The sequence below is a fragment of the Loxodonta africana genome, chromosome 8, assembly GCF_030014295.1.
Source record: "Loxodonta africana isolate mLoxAfr1 chromosome 8, mLoxAfr1.hap2, whole genome shotgun sequence".
In the NCBI taxonomy this organism is placed as follows: Eukaryota; Metazoa; Chordata; class Mammalia; order Proboscidea; family Elephantidae; genus Loxodonta; species Loxodonta africana.
In genome coordinates, this window is record NC_087349.1 from 44,521,277 (window position 1) to 44,538,453 (window position 17,177).

General features: G+C 44.3%; 1 protein-coding gene across 2 annotated transcripts in view; it reads right to left on the minus strand.

The window, feature by feature from the left end:
- The window catches only part of LHFPL3 (LHFPL tetraspan subfamily member 3), a 542,224-nt gene that overhangs the window by 61,424 nt on the left and 463,623 nt on the right, over nt 1-17,177 (minus strand). The window contains exon 3 of one of the 2 annotated variants that reach the window (XM_010587323.3): nt 11,463-11,510. The exons of the other annotated variant lie outside the window; for it this stretch is intronic. Coding sequence (XP_010585625.2) covers nt 11,494-11,510 — 17 coding nt within the window. The 3' untranslated portion in view covers nt 11,463-11,493. The remainder of the gene's footprint in view (nt 1-11,462; nt 11,511-17,177) is intronic. 2 annotated transcript variants of the gene reach the window in all.

Below are 17,177 nucleotides of genomic sequence, written 5' to 3' on the forward strand. Positions count from 1 at the left end.
GCCCCACAGCCAGTAACTGATTCCCTAGGGCTGCTTTGCCCCCAGGAATCACCTATTGGTGTTGAGACACCTGTAGTATAAAAGGGGAGGAGGAAAATTCTTATGGATTTGTTGGTTTGGGGTGGAAGAACTCTGCAGTGCTAGCTTTCAGGGTAAGTCTAATAAAAATATTTTTTTACACGGTTTTCACTTTGACAGTGAGATATTCTGGTTTCTATTCAGCCTTCACAGCAGGAAGTAGCCTGGGACACAGCTGGACTTTACCAACTTATTTCAACTTGATTTTACCTGTCACAGAAGCTGTTCTGTGGTAATGATTCCAAACCCCAGGCCCTATTTCTCATCTGCAGAACCTTTTGCTGGAAACTGCCCTGCTGCTTTTGTGCATAATTTTGCTTTTCATTTATTAGGAATTATGTTGAGGGGGTCAGTTTTAGGAGCTCAGTAAACTTTACCAGCATCAGGGAGGAAAAAGACTGTCTTTAACACAATGGTGTTAAAAAATTATAATTCTCCAGATCGGATGACAAAGAGGATTCAGTTCCAAATTTCCTGCCCCCAGAAGTGGCTTTGCTTGAGTAGGAACAGTCAAACCAGCAGAGTTATTCTCACATCACAATAATGCAAAATATTTCTCCTGGGAGAATTTGAGAAAAGCAGGCAAGGGAGCTGAATGGCCTCAAGATTGATCAAGAAATTTGGGGATTCTGAGGTCTAAATTCTGGGCTTTCTTGGTGGCTGGCGGTCTCCATTGAATGTATAGTAATTAAGAGCTTCTTAAGGCACATATTTATTTACTGTGTATCCCAGAGCGTGGCACAAGGCCTGGAATACAGTAGGTGCTTTGTGGGTTTAATAAAGAATGCAACGCCACTGGAATAGAAAGTAGGTGGCCACGTGTTATTGGAAAGTTTTCCCATTTGATAGCATCATTTCCTGGTTCTGCCTTATGAGGGGGGAAGCAAAACCACCATGACAGCTGGAATAGTGGTGAATAAGAGCTTGGGTTCTGGAAGCAAACCGCTGGGAGTGAATCCGCCTCCACTGCTTACAAGTAGAACAGCCTCACTGAGCCCTGGTGTCCTCATCTACAAAACGGGGACCATATACCTGCACGTACATCATAGCTTATTGTGAGAGGGAGATGAGCCAATATATGCAAAGCCCTGGCATACAGCAAAATCTCCAAAAACGTTTAACAGTTATTATTTCCTTTTTTCCCTGACCCCCTCCATCTTCTCATTACCCACACCTGGGTAGCCTCCTGACTCCTACTCATGCTCCACACCTGGGCCTTCTCCTGGCCCCACCCAGCCCCTCACTCCCTAAACCCTCTTTGTTCTCCACATCTGATGGCCCCACCCACCTTCTCACTGGCCATAGTTGTGCTTTCTCCTGACCCCTCAGACCTCTTTACTCCCCACATTGGGGCATTTTCCTGTTTCTCCCACCTTCTCAATTCCCATACTTGGGCAGACTCTTGGCCCTTCCTACCTCCTAACTGGTCACTCCTGTGCCTTCTCCTGACCCCTCCCACCTCCACATTATCCACACCTATTACCTTTTCTTTTAATCTTCTCAAAGATTCACTTCTCATTTCCCTCTTGTAGCCTGAGGTTTTCTGAAGTATACCTTTGTATATTTCCTAATGTATTTCTTAAAGTATCACTGTTCATGGAGAAGCTCTGAAGATAATTTACAGGACTGACCTTACCATGGAAACCCTGGTCGTGTAGTGATTAAGAGCTGCGGCTGCTAACCCAAAGGTCAGCAGTTCGAATCCACCAAGCACTCCTTGGAAACCCTACAGGGCAGTTCTACTCCGTCCTATTGGGTCACTATGAGGTGGAATGGACTCAATGGCAATGGGTATAGGTATAGCTTAGCACAGTGCCATTTCATAGTATATACTCAGAACATGCTTATGGAAGGAGTGAATGTTGAAAGAGATTTGTTCTCAACTTCTGGGAATTACAAAACACACAGGTTAGTCTTAATAAGCATGTGATTTGGAGATTCACACTTATGCAATGGAATTTTTGGCCCTCAGTTTTGAAAAGGAGCCCTGATGGTACAGTGGTTAAAGCACCGGGCTGCTAACCGAAGGTCAGCTGTTTGAACCCATTAACCACTCCTCGGGAGAAGGATGTGCAGTCTGCTTCAGTAAAGATTACAGCCTTGGAAACCCTATGGGGCAGCACTATTTCGTCCTGTAGGGTCATGATGAGTTGGAATCAACTTGATGGCAACGGGCAGGTTTTGAAAATACAGTAATTCACTGAAATTAATGAAAGTTTCTGGAGGTCAGTAGTTCTGAAATTTTAATACATAATTCATTGGAATTGGTAGATCTAGCCAGAGTCTGGGGTCAGCATTTTAAACCAACCTCCCAGGTAATTCTGATGCCACACTTTAGTGTAGCCTAAAATCTTCCTTTGAGAAATTCTGGGGATCACCTAAAAAATATGATGGTCACTCATCTAAATACAAGAGTCTTTTTAGTCTTTTAGGTGTCCTCCTTTTTTCTCCTGTAGATAAAAAGATAATAGAATTGAAATAGCCTTCTGTCATAGAATGGGCCAGAAGAATCTGGGCCCAGGCAAGTTCTGGTGTTGTACAAGCACGAACACACTTAAAGGATTTGCTGTAAATACCTGGAGTTATTTGGGCACCTGTATGCCTGAAAGGGAACCTGGTGGCACAATAGTTAACTGCTCAGCTGCTAGCTGAAGGATTGGTGGTTCAAACACACCCAGCAGCTCTGAGGAATAAAGACCTGGTGATCTGCTTCTGTAAAAATCACAGCAGGGCAGTTCTACTCTGTCACATGGGGTCACTATGAGTCAGAATCAACTCAACAGCACTCAACAACAACAATATGCCTGAAAAACCTCCAGAAGGGCTGTTTTTTTCAGATTGTTAAGCTAAGAGCCCATCACTTGCTCAGTCTGACATTTCAAGGGGACTATATTTCCTCCTTCAGGATTAAAGAAAGAAATATTCTGTAATGCCATTATAAATAATTCAAAACACAAGAGAGCTTAATATGAATCATAAGAATGTGACCTACGATCACACTCTAAGTCCAAGAAGAATGCGTCTAAACCAGCCTTACAAGTATATTACTAGGAAATACATGCTGGGCCCATCAGTCTACAGGGGAGAGGTTCCTGTGTATTTCTAGAGTGGATTTTTCTCAGGAATGAAATTCACCAAGTCTGAACTCTGGACATTTAACCTCCAGTTGAGGTCATCAATCTGTTCTATCATGACCTGGAGGCGCATGGCATCACCACTCACTAATCTCTTGTTGTAAATGTTGCCTTGAAAGGGTCTTAAGATTCAATTATTAATCAGAGCCAATTTAACAGACTGTTGGTGCCAGGAATGAATTTTTTTTTTTTTTCAATTTGCAAAGCTGGGATAAGCTGATCAAGGAGAATGCTATGATTTCACAGAAGTACGTTAAGCTTCCCACGCCTGTCTAAAGAGCTTACTGAGGTGGCAGGAGCAGAGAAACGTGTGTTTGGGTGGATATGTTACTATTCAAGGGGGAGTCATTATGAGAAATTTACAAACTGTAGTGGACTCAAATATAGCAATGATTGAGAGGATGGCACAGGATCTGGCAATGTTTTGTTCTGTTACACATAGGGTTGTTATAAGTCAGAATCAACTCAACAGCATCTAACAACAACAGCAATAACAACAACAACAAGTGGGCCTCAGTGTAGATAAAGTTTTCTTGACTTGGAAGGAAAGGCCAAATTTCTGTATTCTCTTTTTTAAATTCTCGTTTAAAATGTAGCCTTACAATTTTTACTTAGACAAATGGTGTTGAGAGAATGATATTTTCTACATTTAATTCTGCTTCATCCCCTTTTTTCATACCAAATCTATGAGAAGCTGTTGTTGTTGGATGTCATCAAGTCGATTTTTTCTACTGATAGTGACCCATGTGACAGGGTAGAACCTCTCCATTGGGTTTTCTAGGCTGTAACCTTTAAAGGAGCAGACCACCCGGTCTTTCTCCCGTAGAGCTGCTGGATGGGTTCAAACTGTCAACCTTTCACTTAGCAGCTAAGTGCTTAACCATTGTGCCAGCAGGGCTCATTTATAAGAATCTACAAGCTTTATTAATGATATTTTTTTATAGGCCAGGCTTTAGACAGAAAGGTGATAAATGACCGAAATCATTTGCGATATGCTGGAACTATAGACAATCTGCGATGAGTGTAAGAAGTTAGATTCTTGAAGAGGGCCTCTCATAAGTAATGAGATGACCTCACCAAGGACTCTCACGCTGCTCTGTGCAGAGACAGGGTCAACTAAAAATGTGGTGGGAGCTCAGCTAGATGCAAGGGCCTCTTTGTTCTTTTTCTTTTAGATTTTCTTCTGTGGGTGAAAGGATAATAAGATTGAAATCACCTCCAGTCATAGACTGGGACTCCCTCACCCCAGATTAGACTTTCACCTCTAACATTGTGCCATCGTCTCCCAGTCTGGGGGAGGTCTTTGAGGTGCAGTCAGGGCTGGTTACATTGTTTGTGGGGCCCAGTGCAAGATGAAGATATAGGGCTCCGTATTAAAAAAGCTGGAAGAAATGATGTTACAGATGCAAAAATACAAAGCTTTTCCCTTTCTTCTGTAGTTGCTCTCTCAACTTGTCATGATATTTTTAATTTGCTATTTGATGTCATTCTAAGTCAATAAAAATTAAAATTATTAGCATAAATTTTACCATATACATTACTCACTGCAGATGGGCGACCTCAAGGGTATTGCAACCTCTGTACTAGGTAACGGAACTGGGGTGGGTGATAGGATTATCCCTTTCCAGTTGTGGCCTCCTGTCCACTGCCCAACAGATTGGCTGCAGTGCTGCAAGTCCAGGGTGGGGAAAGCTACTAATATGCCCTGAGATGCTGCAGAATGGGTCACTTGACCCTGAACCTCCCCATCATCAGCCTGGGACAGAGGGTGGCAGTGGTTACTGGGGTCCTGGGGGGCTGGAGGCTGAGAACCTGTCTCAGGGAGGCAGGAAGGTGAGAGGAGGGAGGGGGCAGTGGGAAGCAGGGCACCACGGGCAGAGACTCCAAGCCCCTGGTCCATGTCCATTGTCCTGCCAGATTTCACTTACAAAACACAACTTCAAAGAGAAACTTATCAACAATTTCAAGTCAGGATCTGCAGAGAATTAAACCCCAGTCAGGGGGCCCTTCTGAACCTAGGACCCCGTGCGACTGCACTGATAACAAGCCCTTGGAGTAGGCCCTGGGCATGGGAGCAAAGGACAAGTAAGCAAGACTCAAGTCAGGGCTTCGTGCCAGCATGGCTGCCCATTTCCTACTCCAAACAGGGGCCTTGTTAACCCAGGGACATCTCTACCTGAATTGCAGATTTGCCTCTGAACAAAACCTTTTTTGCCTCTTTGCTATTTACTTTACTTTTTACTATTCAGCATCACCCTCCTGCCCTCCCTGCTGCCTCATGATTTCAGGCATAGTGCCCCGATCCCTGATGCTGGGGCAGAGGCATCAACTATCAACTATGCTCTTGGGTTCTGTTGGAAAAACACCATCAAATCTCTAACTGTTTGAGAACAGAGAAGAAAGGACAACTTGCCACCTAATGGACTCAAAGGCTAGTGTGACACAGCTCCTTTCTGGAGCCTGCCCCAGAGAGCCAGACTCATGGAAGACCCCCTCCCCATGCTCAGGAAACAGCCAGTCGTGGGCTTCCTGGCCTTTTTGTTCTCCCAGTAATTAATTTCTCCTTCCAGGAAAGATTTCATTTTTGGAATATGATACAGGCTTCATTGAGATATCCCTCACAGTAGCAGCAAGAGCTAATTTGTCAAAGGGACGATGCGACCCTGTGGAATACTCTGATATACTTACTGAGATCTTTTTCACAACCAGCAATATAAAACAAACAACGAACAAAACACAGTTGCGACTGAGCAGATTTCAACTCATGACGACTCCATGAGTGTCAGAGTAGAACTGTGTCCCACAGGGTTTTCAATAGCTGACTTTTCAGAAGTAGATCACCAAGCCTTTCTTCTGAGATGCCTCCAGGTGGACTCCAACTTCCAACCTTTTAGTTAGGAGTAGAGCATGCCAACGATTTGCACCACGCAGGGACTCCATGAGAACAATGTGTGCTGTCAAGTTGGTTCCAACTCATAGCGACCCTATATGACAAAGCAGAACTGCCCCATAGGATTTCCTAGGTTGTAATTTTTTTTTAATGTTTACAGGAGCAGATGGCCAGGTCTTTTCTCCTGCAGAGCAGCTGGTGGGTTTGAACTGCTGACCTTTCTGACAGCAGCAGAGCACTTAGCTATTGCACCACCAGGGCTCCTTATGAGAACAATATTTAATTCAAGAAAGGAAGCTAAACTGTGCTAGAGAAGATGGCCTTGCCCTTTCTAGAGCAGAATTTCTCAAAAGGGTGGTCTGTGGACCTCCCGTGTCAGAATTACATGGAATGATTGTTAAAAAGGCAAATTTCTGTGTACCCCTCTTTCCCTCCCCACAGAACCACTGCATCTCTGTGGTGAGGTGTCAATCTACATTTGAAATAAACTAAGAGTTTGTAATCTCATGCATACGGACATTTGAGAATCAACATTTTGAGCAAAAACCAAAAAAAAAAAAAAAAAAGCCAAACCCATTGCCAGTGAGTCGACTCCGACTCCTAGCAACCCTATAGGATAGAGGAGAGCTGTCCCATATGGTTTCCGAGGAACACCTGGTAGATTCAAACTGCCAAGCTTTTGGTTAGCAGCTGTAGCTTTTAACCACTACACCACCAAGGTTTCCATGCTTTGAACTATAGTTCTTAAATCCAAGTACTCAGAATCACCCAACGGCTTGTAAAACGGAGTGCTGGGCTCCTCCCTCAGAGTTTCAGGCTCAGTAAGGCTCAGTAAAATAATAAACCAAACCTGTTGCTGTGGAGACAATTCTGAGTCATAGTGACCTATAGAACAGAGTAGAACTGCCCCATACAGTCTCCAAGGAGCAGTCAGTGGATTCGAACTGTTGACCTTTTGGTTAGCAGCCAAACACTTAACCACTGTGCCATCAGGGCGCCAATGGGGCCTGAGAATCTGCATTTCTAACAAGTTCCCAGGTGATATTGATACTGCTGGTTTAGGGACCACACTTAGAGAACCACCGGTTTAGAGTGACCAAAAAAATTTAGTCTTGGGACATGAGGTGTAACCTGTTTACGTACTGCTGTGTTCTCGGGACACCCTTAGGAACAGAGTATTGGAGGCAGTGGTGGTGGCAGCAATTTGTTTTCTGTCTCTCAAAAGGAGTGTCTGGGTAAGTAGTACAGGGTCATCCGGCCCCCAGAAGCCAGGCTGGTCTATGCAGGCCTGCAGGGGGCAAATCTGAATTGGTGTGTCTCTCAGTCAGATAACCAGGCTCCTGGTGGCTGGCTCTTTATAGGCTCTCAGGAGCTCATCCGGTTACAGATAAAAATGGGGTTATAAGTCTTCTGCTATTGACTTGACAGTAGTGGGGTTTTTTTTGGTTTTGTGGAGGATTCCCTGAGTGGTGTGAATTAACCAAAAAGCACTAGACTTTTAACTGAAAGTTAGAACCGACCCAGAGGCATCTCAGTAGATCTGCCTTTTTAAAGGTCACAGCCTTGAAAACCCTATGGAGTACAGTTCTACTCTGCACACATGGGATCACCATGAATGGAAATGACTCAATGGTAACTGTATTTTTTTTTTTTAGGGCTTCTCTAGGGCAAGACATAAAGAATTGGCCAAATCTAGTTGATGCCAGACATAAGCTGGAATAGCCTGAAGTGTAAAAGAAGGCAAAGCCCCACTAGCGTGGCTAACCAGGGAGAAACCATCTCTAGAAAGCCAGTTGGGCTTATTCATGTGGCGACAGGCCTCCAGGCTGATGCTTCAGAGGTCCCAGGCCACGGATGCTCCCTTTCCTCCACCTAGAAAGTATTACAGGCTGAGGCCTCCACGTGCCGCTGTGGACTGTGGCTGTGGTTCAAGAGCAGCCTGCAGGGCTTTGGTTTCAACTCACCTTCCTCAGGCACCTGCAGTTACCAATTTGGTCACTAGAGGTCTCAGCAGGACAATGATTGTCTTTGGAAAAAGCAGAAAAGGACCTGGGAAAAGTCTGAAAAATTTCCTTGTTGGTTGGCCTGTTGTTCTGGGAACTCTTAGGCAAGGGGAGAAGTAAGGTGAGAAGCTCCGTGACCTCTGCCTGCCTGCCCAGCATCCTCAGTGGGACAATTGGCCTAGAGTGGCTGCCTAAGGATGCCATTTTCCTTCTTAAACAGTGTGATAGCTGTTGCTGGAGAAGGAATGGTAATGCCAGGGCAATGACAGTTGCCAAGAAGGGTTGCCAAGAAGAGGCCTGTAGGGTACTCCCACCCTATAATTTCCAATAGCCACTCCCTCTGATTGTCAAGGTCAACTGACATTTTTCAATCTTACTTGAAGTGCCACGCAAATGTAGCTTCAAGAGTCCCCTAGCACAACCCTTCCAGCCAGATTTGCTGACTCTAAGCCCCTTTTCATGCGGCCCTGATGGTGCAGTGGTTAAAGTGCTTGGCTGCTAACCAAAAGGTTGGTGGTTGGAATCTACCAGCTGCTTCACAAAAGAAAGCTGTGGCAGTCTGCTTCCATAAAGGTTTACAGCCTTGGAAACCCTTTGAGGCAGTTCTGTTCTGTCCTATAGGGTTGCTATGAGTCAGAATCTACTCCATGGCAGTGGGTAAGCCCCCTCTCTGCCAAAATTCTGGAGCAGAAATTCTGCCCTAGTAATACTTTATGAGGCCACAGTTATTTGCAAAGATATATTTTTATCCAGCAGCAACAGAACCTAAGAAGTGCACTAGAAATTCTCCACCTCTGTGATTATCCCGACCCCACCATTGTTCCCAGCCCTCCATATCCTGTCCTGCTCCTCCCACCCAACTTTGAATCAGTGTCACCTCCAGGGAAGGGTACTACAGACCAGATAGGCCACTCTGGAAAAAGTTGCATTAAAAAAAAAAAAAAGTCTATGTTTTAAATCAAACTTGATATGGGGAAACCATAGTTGGCCAAAACGTTAAATCAAATGATGGGTCTTTAAAGAGATTCATCATAAAAATGCCATGGATTTACCACGGAAAAAGAAAGCTCTGGTAAAAGGACATTGTGGAGTTGGTTAATATCTGTATTTCCATAATTTTATGCAAACAAGGGATGTATCTAAAAACTATGTTGTAAGGTGGCATGTGTGGGTCTCTATTCTTGCCTCATTGGCTTTCAAGTTATTCTAACTGCCTCAGAGACTTTCTTGGCACTATTAACCCAGTAAGCAATATACTGAAAAAGGGAACATGTAACCTTATTCACCTATGGGTCTCTTTAATTAAGTTCCAGAGCTCTAATCAGTGGTGTCTTGAGAAGAAGAGAAGCAGACACCAGCCAGATAACCTCTAAATGTATAACCCCAGAATCGGCATATTTGAGAGGACCCTGGGCAGTGCAAACTGTTAACACACTTGACTGGAAACCAGAAGGTTGAAGGTCCACCTAGAGGCACTTTGGAAGAAAGGCGTGGCAATCTCCTTTCAAAAAATCAGCCATTGAAAACTCTATGGAGCACAGTTCTACTATGATACACATGGAATCACAATGAGAATGGACCCTACGGCAAATTTTTTTTTCACCTCAGATTGATAGGTCCATATAAGGGGGGGCAGGTTACTTGCTTCTCATTTGCATCTTCTTCCTGCCCTTGTTCTTCAGTTAGTAACTGAGACTCCTATGGTTCTTGATCCTGTGGGCTGTCCTCATTTGTACAGCCTGACTGTAATGCTTTCCACAATCCTACATTTTTTTTACAGTAGGAAATAAACACTGCTGGAAGGAAACTGCATGAAAAACAGTCTGAGGTTAACCAACAAACCTAGTATCATGTACTTTTTGAAATCAGCTGTTCTTAAACTCATTTTATAGACGACGAGCCTGAGGTCCAGAGACACCCAGTAACTTTCCCAACCTCATTCTTTTACTTAGTGGCAGAGCAGGACTGGGGCCCAGTGTCATTTCCTGGGCTGTAGGCGCCTTCACTTTCTTTCACTGTTTTTTAGGGCTCTCTGCAAGAGAGGAATGAGCTGGGACACTGTGCCAATCAAATGTTTTGATGGAAAGAGGAAAAATGAGTTTTAATCCAGTCGCTGCCCCATCTGGGGCAAGTTACTTCCCTCTTGAGGCTTCAGTCATCTTCTATGAATTCGGGGGCATGGAGCAAATGATCTATGTAGAAGGTTCCTCCAGCTCCAGAATTATGCTTGTTTCTGAATGATGGGTTGTGGGGGGGGGGGGGGAGGCGGGTCTCAACCCTGCAGGGCCTTGGGTAGTCCTCAGTCACATGTTATGAGAGCCCTTTCAACTTTAAATTACTGTCATTTCTGAGAGCTACCTTGAAAGTTTCCTTTATTGTCATTCAACACATAATCAAGACTCCAGGAGACTGAGAACAAGAGGCAGTCCTTCCCTGGAAACCACGGACAGGTTGGGGAAGGCTGTACAGAAAGATAGGAGATTATTTTAAATGTGCCAAATACAGTCGTAGGCACAAATACTTCACCCCCATTTTATTTATTTTGTAAGTCAGGTTTATCACATATTGAAATTAAAATGGAAATACAGTTTATGTAGAATTAGGAAGACCAGAAATAATTACATGTGTGCATGTGTGTATGTATGCCATAAAAGGCCGATCTAGGCAATGTCTGGCTTAAAAGCCATTATTCTTTTCCTACATAATCACGTTCCATTCAGCATATGTATGTGTGTCCCTCATATACATATGTACATACAGAAAATAGTACATAAATGAGAAGATCACCACTTCTCTCCACAGCTCATTTAGTGTGGCTCCTTGGCACAGTGATATTTATTTTCACATAGCATCCACTCCTACAAAGACTCACAGAACATTAGTCCATTTAAAGCTGGGGGCCCCAGAAAAAGAACACCACAAATCAAAGGCATGCTGTGGGTGACCATGGCCTGCATGGAGAAGCCCACACGTCCTGTTTCCACACTTAGGAGTAGCAGGTTGCAGCAAGAACGTGGACACATGCCTAGAATTCTAAAAGCTGACAGTCTGGGAACTCATCGTCAGAGGACAATAACCAAACGCGATTCCCAAGGATCCCTGTCTCCTTCCTGGGAAGGTGCCAGGCTAACAGCAGCAAGGGCTTTGGCTCTGTGCTGGGGATTGTGTAAGAGGGAAGCACAAATAAAAAACCAGCAACAAAGACATAAAATCCATGGCTTAAAAGTGATGGTGCATGCGATCCAAGCACCAAGCGCTGAAAGCGGGTATCAGAGAATAGCAGAGAAAACATGCGGGGCGATAGGCAGAAGCGCACAAAACACAGCTGAACCCACAAGGAGCCATGCTCAGACTTACATGGTTTGGTCTCACACTACCTTAGTTTGCTTTAAGCATTTCCATCGTCTGAGAGTTTGGGAGGGAAAAACAGAATGGTTAAAGGTAAAATAAATTAAGAGCTCACACTTTATTTTTAAAGATTAAAAAGACAAAGTTACTCTTGGGCATTCCATTCATTGTGTGCGGAGAGACAAACATGGTGACACAGCGATTAAGAACACAAACTTGAGAGCCTGACTGTCTGGGTTCAAATCTTGGTTCTACCCCTTATTAGCTGTGTGACCCTGGCAAGTGTCATATCTTTCTGAGTCTCAGTTTCTTCATCTGTAAAGTGGGTCTAATACTAGCACTTACCTCATAAGATCACGCTGAGGATAGAACGAATACATGTGGAGCATCTTAAACACTCCTAATTAATATTAAGCGTTATCTAAGTGTTAGAAATCATTGTTGCTACTGTTTTTATCTTTGGCTTCCTCGGTTAACACCACACAGACAGGAGTCACGAGAGTTTACAGAAAGTCAAGGGCTCAGAGAGTTTTGTTTTTTTTTTAAGTGTTCAGTGAGAAAAGCAATAGGAAAAACCACAACATTCAGGAGAAGGAGACACAGTTAGGAAGGCACAGGTGGAGCAATAGCCTGGTGTGTTGTTGTAACTCTTTTCAAACGAGGGCATCATTTCAAATTCTGGATTGGCCCAAAGGAATTCAGAGTAGCTTTTTAAGAAAGATAAATAAAATCAACTGTGCATACACAGATCGATGAGAACCCTAAAGCCTGGTTTATGTTGCACGCTTCAGGGCTATGTACACCTTGTCAGGTGTTGCCGGCTGGATTGATGTCACCTTGCACTTTCTAAATTGCTTCTACCCAGTGCCTCACACAGAGGATTGCTGAAAGGTGCCAGTGCAAGGACTGGGGTGGGGGTGAGTACCAACTGCTGAGTTATGCAGGAGGACAAGCTTCATTCCCCCATTTTATTCCCAGAACTGTTTCATTAGTTTTGACCTCACCTGGTGGGATAACGCAGTCAAGCAGGACAGAATGGGACATCTAGTGGGGGCGATACCTTAGCTTAAAAGGAATCTGCAAGTAAAATGCCCTGCGGATGACCTGGAGGTGAGTCTGCCTTTGCTGACCACATTCCCAACCCCTAGTTAGCCAGTATCAGTGTCCACTGAGTTCTTCATTTTTCTTTAAAGTGAATACTGCTGTCCTCACCTCCCAGTGGTGCATTTGTTCATGTAAACGGGACTATTGAGATGGGTCTTATTTAAAGATATATGGCTTCCATGAAATGCAAATTAAGTGGGCTGCCCTCTATTTCTGCCCCATGAACACCGAATTCCTCCCCCTCCAATGCTTCTTATCTGATCTTATAACCCCCCATGTCCTGCTTCCGTTTTGACCCTCTTCTTACTTCTCTCTTTTGGTTGTTGCCGATGCCGCTTCTTATTCATCACCGGCCCAAGAAAGTTTTCAGGATGGAAGGCCAAGTCCTCTCCTCTGTGGCTCTGGTCTCCTCCTGCTCTGCCTCACTTTTTCAAGGATTGTGTGGGGCCCCTTTAGGATGTGAGCATTTGGAAAGAGCAACTAAATTATTTAAAGTTGGAAAGCTGGATGCCAGAAACATTCTTTCGAATGAAAAATAAAAAGCAGCATTAGAAGTTTCTTGTTGGTAGAATATATGGAATCCGCCAGGCGCTTTTTTTTTGGCTTTAGAATGTATTGTTGTTAGCTGCTGTTGCTTTGACCCCCACTCAAGGCAACCCCATGCACAACGGGATTGGACTGTTATGATCTATAGGATTTTCGCTGGCTAATTTTTGGAAGTAGGTCCCAGGCCTTTCTTCCTAGTCTGTCTTAGCCTGGAAGCTCCCCTGAAACTTCTGCAGCATCACAGCAAAATGCAAGTGTCCACCGACAGACGGGTGGTAGCTGCACTTGAGGCACGTTGTCCAGAATTTGAACCCAGGTTTTACACATGAAAGGGGAGAATTCTACCACTGAACCATCACTGCCCTCCTGGTACAAATAGAAGGGAAGACTAAGAAGAAACATATCATAGTCTGCTTGGTAAAAGGTAGCCTAGCCTAATTGAGGAGCCCTGGTTGCATAGTGGAAACCCTGGTGGCGTAGTGGTTAAGTGCTACGGCTGCTAACCAAAAGGTCGGCAGTTTGAATACGTCAGGCGCTCCTTGGAAACCCTATGGGGCAGTTCTACTCTGTCCTACAGGGTCGCTATGAGTTGGAATCGACTCGACGGCACTGGGTTCTGGTTGGTTGCATAGTGGTTAAGAACTCAGCTGCTAACCAAAGAGTCCGCAGTTCAAATCCACCAGCGGCTTCTTGGAAACCCTATGGGGCAGTTTTATTCTGTCCTGTAAGGTTGCTATGAGTCGGAATAGACTAGATGGCAACAGGGTATAGCCTAATTGACCTTTGCCAGAAAGGGAGAGTCACAGGCTACTTCTCCAGGTAACATAGACACAACAATGATGCTCAGCTTTGAGTGAGTGTGAGTGTGTACATATACCTGAGGTACCCACGACGTCATGCTCTGAGATAACATCTGCTATGAGCAAGTTTTTTTTTTTTTAATAGATTTTGTTTTTTAGAGCAGTTTTTGGCTTACAGAAAAATTGTGCAGAAAGTACAGAGTTCCTATATACTCCCTCCCCTTGCACACTCTTTCTCCTATTGCTAACATCTCGCATTCATATGGTACATCTGTTACAACTGATGAATCAATACTGACACACTATTATTAACTGAAGACCATAGTTTTCATTAGGGTTCACAGTGTATATTGTACAATCCTATGTGTTTTAACAAATACATAACATCGGATGCCCACCATTTCAGTATCATGCAGAATAGTAGTTTCAATGCCCTAAAAATGCCCTGTGTTCCACCTATTTATCCCTCCCTCCACCCCCTGGGCCCCTGACAACCGCTGATCTTTTTTTGGAGCAGGGTTTTAATCTGGATAATATTTGCACATGCAAATGTACCCTGGAGTTGAATTATCCTCAAGCCGAGTAGCTCCAGGTTGGGCTGGAGGCGCCTAGCGGCTGCGCCCAGGCTTTCCTTCCCACTATGCCCAAGCAGCAGCCCCCGCTGCGGGAGCTGGTCAGGACTGCCAAGGATCACAGCTTCATTTATCTGGCAGGGAAACTGGCTTTTTAAAGACTTAGTTTTAGATCTTTGCCAATCACAGAGACTGTTTCAAGGACATAGATTACATTGCTCAGGCTTTGGAACACAGATAGAGACACCTTGATCTGTTCAACACGTTTTTGAAGGGATGCTATTTATGTTATCAGGATATTGCTCAGGCAAAAGTGCAAACGGGAGAAAGAGGTAGAGGCTACTTAGAGAAGCAAAGGGATTTTCAATCAGAAAAAGTAGGTCTCATGAATTGATGTTTGCAGAAATGGAAACATTTAAACAGAATTATTAAGCAATTAGCCAAATTATAACTAGGATGGGAAATACAAGGTGATTTCAAAGGGAATAATTTCTAATAAGTCATCATTATCTTGCTCTGGAGGGCTTTGGTTTCACGCCTTCCAGAAGCAGATCATTATTTTGATAGAGGAGACAGGGGCAGTCATGTTTTCCTTGTTGATGGGACAAGCAATGCCATGTCTCTTGGAGGGACAATGAGCCAACCAGGCCTGCAGGAGCACATCGGAAAGACTGGAGCCCTCAATGCAGTGAAAACAGCTACAGATCATCTGTCTAGTGTGTTACTCAAGAGTTCAACGGTGGCAGTTTCTAAGCTCTGTTCCGGGTCCCAGGACCCTATCACCTCCTCAAGCAGGTCAGCTATATCCCGAGGGTGTAACCTATCAGGCTAAGATTCAGTGGTTAGCACATGTAGGAAAAGGGCCAAAAGAACAGGTCCTGCCACTAGATGTGCGACTAATGCCGGAATAGCCTTTAGAGTATTTTGGTATTCTATGCTCAGTGCATCATGTTGTTGTGTGCCGGTGAGTCAATTCCCATTCATAGAGACCTTATAGGACAGAGTAGAACTGTCCCACAGTGTTTCCAGCGCTATACTCTTGACACAGTGGCTACAACAATGGGCTCAAACATAGCAGTGATTGTGAGGATGACACAGGACTGGGCAGCATTTTGTTCTTTGGTGCATGAGACCACTATGGGTTGAAGCCTACTTGACAGCCTAACAACAACAATCTTCACAGATTCTCCAGTGGAGCAGCTGATGGGTTTGAACCTCTGACCTTTTGGTTAGCAGTCAAGTGCTTAACTGTTGTACCACCAGGGCTCCTTCACTGCACTGCACTGCAACCATTGATTTTTTTTTTTTAAAGGATTTTGTGTATGTGGGGGTGCTAGAATGGGTACTGCGTAGTCATAGTAGTTGGGAAATGTTAAGGAACAGATTTTGTTTTTTTAAATTTTTATTGTGCTTTAAGTGAGAGTTTACAAATCAAGTCAGTCTCTCACACAAAAACCCATATATGCCTTGCTACACACTCCGAATTACTCTCCCCCAATGAGACAGTCTGCTCCCTCCCTTCACTTTCTCTTTTCTTGTCCATTTCGCCAGCTTCTAGCCCCCTTTACCCTCTCATCTCCCCTCCAGGCAGGAGATGCCAACATAGTCTCAAGTGTCCACCTGATCCAAGAAGCTCACTCCTCACCAGCATCCCTCTCCAACCCACTGTCCAGTCTAATCCCTGTCTGAAGAGTTGGCTTTGGGAATATTGCTCATCCTGGGTCAACAGAAGGTCTGGGGCCCATGACCACCAGGGTCCTTCTAGTCTCAGTCAGACCATTAAGTCTGGTCTTTTTATGAGAATTTGGGGTCTGCATCCCACTGGTCTCCTGCTCCCTCAGGGGTTCTCTGTTGTGTAAGGAACAGATTTTAATCTCTATAAAAGTACACTCTAAACTCGTTGCTGTCATGTCAATTCCAACTCATAGCGACCCTATAGGACAGAACAGAACTGCCCTATAGGGCTTCCATGGAGCGCATGGTAGATTCGAACTGCTGAGGTTTTGGTTAGCAGCCAAGCTCCAGAAGGTTCTGTCTTAGCTACACAGTGAAATCCCCGGACAAACCTCTTCTGAGTTCCTCTAACCCCTGAGACCATAGCTATCATTTTCCAGTTAAGGGTGAGGCAATGGGGGCATACTTTATATGTATCTTTCCATAAGATTAGGAAAGAATTCATTAGAGAAAAGGTACAGCATTACTCCTACGAAAATGCAGCTGTGGCTTGGTGGTTCCAACTGATTTGTTTGCAGCAGGCTTTCCTTTGTGCTATGAGTCTACGAATAGGCCTTTTTACCATTAGTTCTTGTACTGGAGACCTTTGAGTGTTCAGAGGACTTACTACAAGAGTCATTCTTATCATGGCAGACCTAGTAACAGGCTGTGATTTTGTTCATTAAATATATTTGCAACACTCAAAACATAAAAACGACAGTCTTTATGCTTCTATTTGATTTACTCAAACGTGAGTGAACAAATGTCTCATTCATTTGAAACTTTAGAAAAACCACCAAAATGTCCCTCTGAGTAACCATTTCCTTTATATCTGGGTGATTTACACTGAGCTCTAGGAGTTTGGGGTTCTGTAGCTTGATTTCCCACTTCCTGGGTGGTAGTAGATAATGGCGCAATGCTGAGTGTTGACTGATTTTCCCTCAAATGCATCCCCTCCTGCGCCTTCAGTGCTCAGTGGTAGAGGGTAG